At 46.3% G+C, this 3,486-nt stretch overlaps 1 protein-coding gene across 1 annotated transcript in view; it reads left to right on the plus strand.

Annotated features, from left to right (window-relative positions):
- Nucleotides 1–2,217, plus strand: part of LOC101856180 (sonic hedgehog protein A) — a gene marked incomplete at its 3' end in the record, with an annotated part of 64,701 nt that extends 62,484 nt beyond the window's left edge. The window contains exon 2 of the mRNA XM_005098334.3: nucleotides 1,881–2,217. Within this exon, the coding sequence (XP_005098391.2) occupies nucleotides 1,881–2,217 (337 nt within the window). The remainder of the gene's footprint in view (nucleotides 1–1,880) is intronic.
- Between the last annotated feature and the right edge of the window lie 1,269 nt (nucleotides 2,218–3,486).

Below are 3,486 nucleotides of genomic sequence, written 5' to 3' on the forward strand. Positions count from 1 at the left end.
CCGTAGAATTGTAAATGGGCTGATCATCAATGTCAAGTTCATAACTGTGCCTGAACTGCAACAGGGAACTGCTGCTTTTTCTTTCTTAATCCTTGCTATCTTCTTTATTCCTCTACTTCTTTTGTATGTTTGTCACACTCTTGTGACCCGCTATTTCCGGGGCGCCTTGATAGTCGAAGCAGACTTTGTGCTTTTGAGGCTAGAGATGTGAGCAGAGTAAGCCTGATTCCCCGTTTGGGCATCTCTGTTGACATCCACCCTTGGCGCTCATATAACTTTATGCAGTTGCGAGCGCCGTAAAACCTTAATAAAACATACCAACAACTTTTCAAGAAAGCACCATTAGTGTGACAATAGATTCGTGGATGTCATGCTTGACAACGGTGCGGATGGCTCTGGTTCGAATCCTCATGAGTGATGTTGTTCTTGTACTCGAGTCGTATTTGGTGTTGTTGACGATGTACTTATTTACCTGAAGGTATCATCTCTGACTCAGAGGTTCACGTGTAATGACCCTCCATCCTTCACGGTCGCGAGCTGTCGTTGCACATTCTGCCATACCCAGGCCAGTCCATGTTCTTATGTTGTCCATCCATGTTATTCTTTGCCTTCCTCTGGCTCTCCTGCCCCACATCTTTCCTTCAAGCACCTCTTTCACAATGGTCTCGTGTCACTTCTACGCACTTGATCTAGATCTATTAGAGATGGAGGTTACAATCATAGGTCTCACCTTTGGAATAGGCGACACTCATAACAAATGATATCAGATCTAGATTCAACTCACGATGAATAAAAATAAAATTTAGAAAAATGTATTACAATGGCCACTTAAAACGACACGAGACCATTGTGAAAGAGGTGCTTGAAATAGGGATGTGGGGCTGGAGAGCCAGAGGAAGACAAAGAGTAACGTGGATGGATATCATAAAAATATGGACTGGCCTGGATATTGCAGAATGTACAATGGCAGCTCGCGACCGTGAACGATAGAGGGTCATTACATGTCAACCTCTGAGTCAGAGATGACTCTTCCAGGTATCCAGGTATTCAACTCACATTTTACTTTCCTTCTTTCCGCTTCCAGAAAGGGGCGTCGGTAGCCTAGTGGTTAAGCTACCGGACTCGTAATCGTGAGTTTGCGAGTTCGGGGGTTTGGGCCTCAGCTCGGCCCGACGTTGTGTCCTTGGGAAAGGCACGTTACATGAATTTCCCATTTTGGATCGCTCCTTTAGGAGATGGACGTTAAACTCGGGGGTCCCACCTCTTAACCCTATCCCTACGTCGTGTTTTACTATCGTATCCATACGACGTGGGGAACTCTATGCCATCACTTTCCTAAGAGGAAATTTACTCGTTAATCCGATCCGTACGCTTGGCATAGCAGTCTGTCAACATGATTTTGAGAGAAATACTGAAAGTTTCAAAGAGATCTTCGTACTAGAAGTTTTCTCAAATGTGAAGAATACAACCCCAGGGGTACAAAATGACACCAGGGCTTACGAATGGGGTTAAGTAACCTAACAGTGTTGATACGGTCGTTAAACCCTTACCATTTCAACATTTTTTTCCACTTCCAGAAACCATGCGTATCCAGGTATCCAGGTATCCAGGTATCCAAGTATCCCCCTCACACTCTACTTTCCCTGTCTCCACTTTCAGAAACCATGCGTATCCAGGTGTCCAGGTATCCCACTCACTCTCTACTATCCCTCTCTCTCCACTTCCAGAAACCATGCGTATCCAGGTATCCAGGTATTCCGGTATCCCACCACTTACTCTCTACTTTCCCTCTCTCTCCACTTCCAGAAACCATGCGTATTCAGGTATCCAGGTATCCAAGTATCCCCCTCACACTCTACTTTCCCTCTCTCCACTTTCAGAAACCATGCGTATCAGCCGAAGAGGGTGTGGACCAGTGACGCCACTACTGCTGCTGCTGCTGCTGCTGCTGGCGACCACAGAGTCGTGCAGTCCTGGCCGCGGGTCGGGAAGGCGCAGGCGGCCGCGGAAGCTCACGCCGTTGGTTTTCAAACAGCACGTGCCGAACGTGAGTGAGAACACCCTGGGCGCCAGTGGACTCACAGATGGCCGAATCCGGCGGCACGAGCCCAAGTTCAAGGACCTTGTGAGGAACAACAACCCGGATATCTTGTTTAAGGACGAGGAGGGGACCGGCGCCGACCGGATTATGTCACAGGTCAGTCCCAGATCAAAGAGGTTATGTATATAATTTTAGAGCTCGAAACAGTGACGTCACATGTGTCAAACATGGGGCTTTCATCCCCTTCCTGTGCAAGCTTGTAGATTCTCCACTTTGACCACCGAGACGCCTCTACATAAGTTTCAAAAAGTACTCATCCGTCTGTTGAACTGCGTATGTATTGGCCTTGAGATACAGTGTCCCAAAGTGGGCACACACAGCCTCCGTTTGGTGGTTGGGGGGTGTGGGAGAGTGGGGGATGGGGGTTAGGGGTGGCTGCAGTGCTTTAGTTCTGTTCCTTCTGCTATCTGTTTTCCAGACACGACTCTATTGTACTTACTCGTAATACCGTATTGTAAAAGATCTGAGTCGCAAAGTAAGATTTTTCAAAGAGTAAACTAATCTTTTTTCATAACCCTTTTCTACAACCTGGTCATGTCCCTCTTGTGCACAATGGATATAATAATTTTAAAAAATAACATTTGTATAGCTCAAATCCCCGCTCAACAGCAAACCCTAAGCGCTTCACAATCTATTTGATCCCCCCTGCATACCTGAGAGCTTTCTGAAACAAAATCAACTTTCTGGGAAGCATACGTATCTCTCTCTCTCTCTCTCTTGCCCTTTTTTAACTCCCAGTGGAGCACAGGCCATCAACAGCATTACTCCAGCGAAGCCTGTCCTGAGCATCCTTTTCTATCTGTTTCCGTGATGTCCCCGCTTTTTCACTCCATGTTCTCTCTTCTCCTCGGTGATGAAGTTCCTCCATCTTCCAGAACTGGCAGTCGTGTTGTTTTTGCTGTTGATGTTTTTGTAGCTGCTTTTTGTTTTACGGGAAAGGGCTGCTAACCCTTTGCCCAACCGACCTTAGTCGTCTTCTACGACATGCGCGGTACGGATACAGTGGTCCTATTCTTTGCTCCCCTGTCTCTTGGATAGGGCTCCGAGAACCACACGGGAGAAGCATACGTTTAGCTAGATCTATATATTGACTTGATGGCTGATGGTGTTGGGTCAGAAATTGACAGCGCGATGTAGGCATTGCCTTTCTATATTCCTGTTTTGCTGTTTTGTTTTGTCTCTTTGAAAATATATTTTATCTGCTATCTGTCTTCTGCGTAACACATGAACATTTGAGGGCATACCTATCATATTTCCTAAAACAGTAGAACGCAGTCGCGCATACATACTAAAACACACAAACGCACACACACACACACACACACTCACACACACAAACACACACACACACACACACATACACACACATACACACACATACACAC

This window comes from Aplysia californica, unplaced genomic scaffold, assembly GCF_000002075.1.
Source record: "Aplysia californica isolate F4 #8 unplaced genomic scaffold, AplCal3.0 scaffold00179, whole genome shotgun sequence".
NCBI lineage: Eukaryota > Metazoa > Mollusca > Gastropoda > Aplysiida > Aplysiidae > Aplysia > Aplysia californica.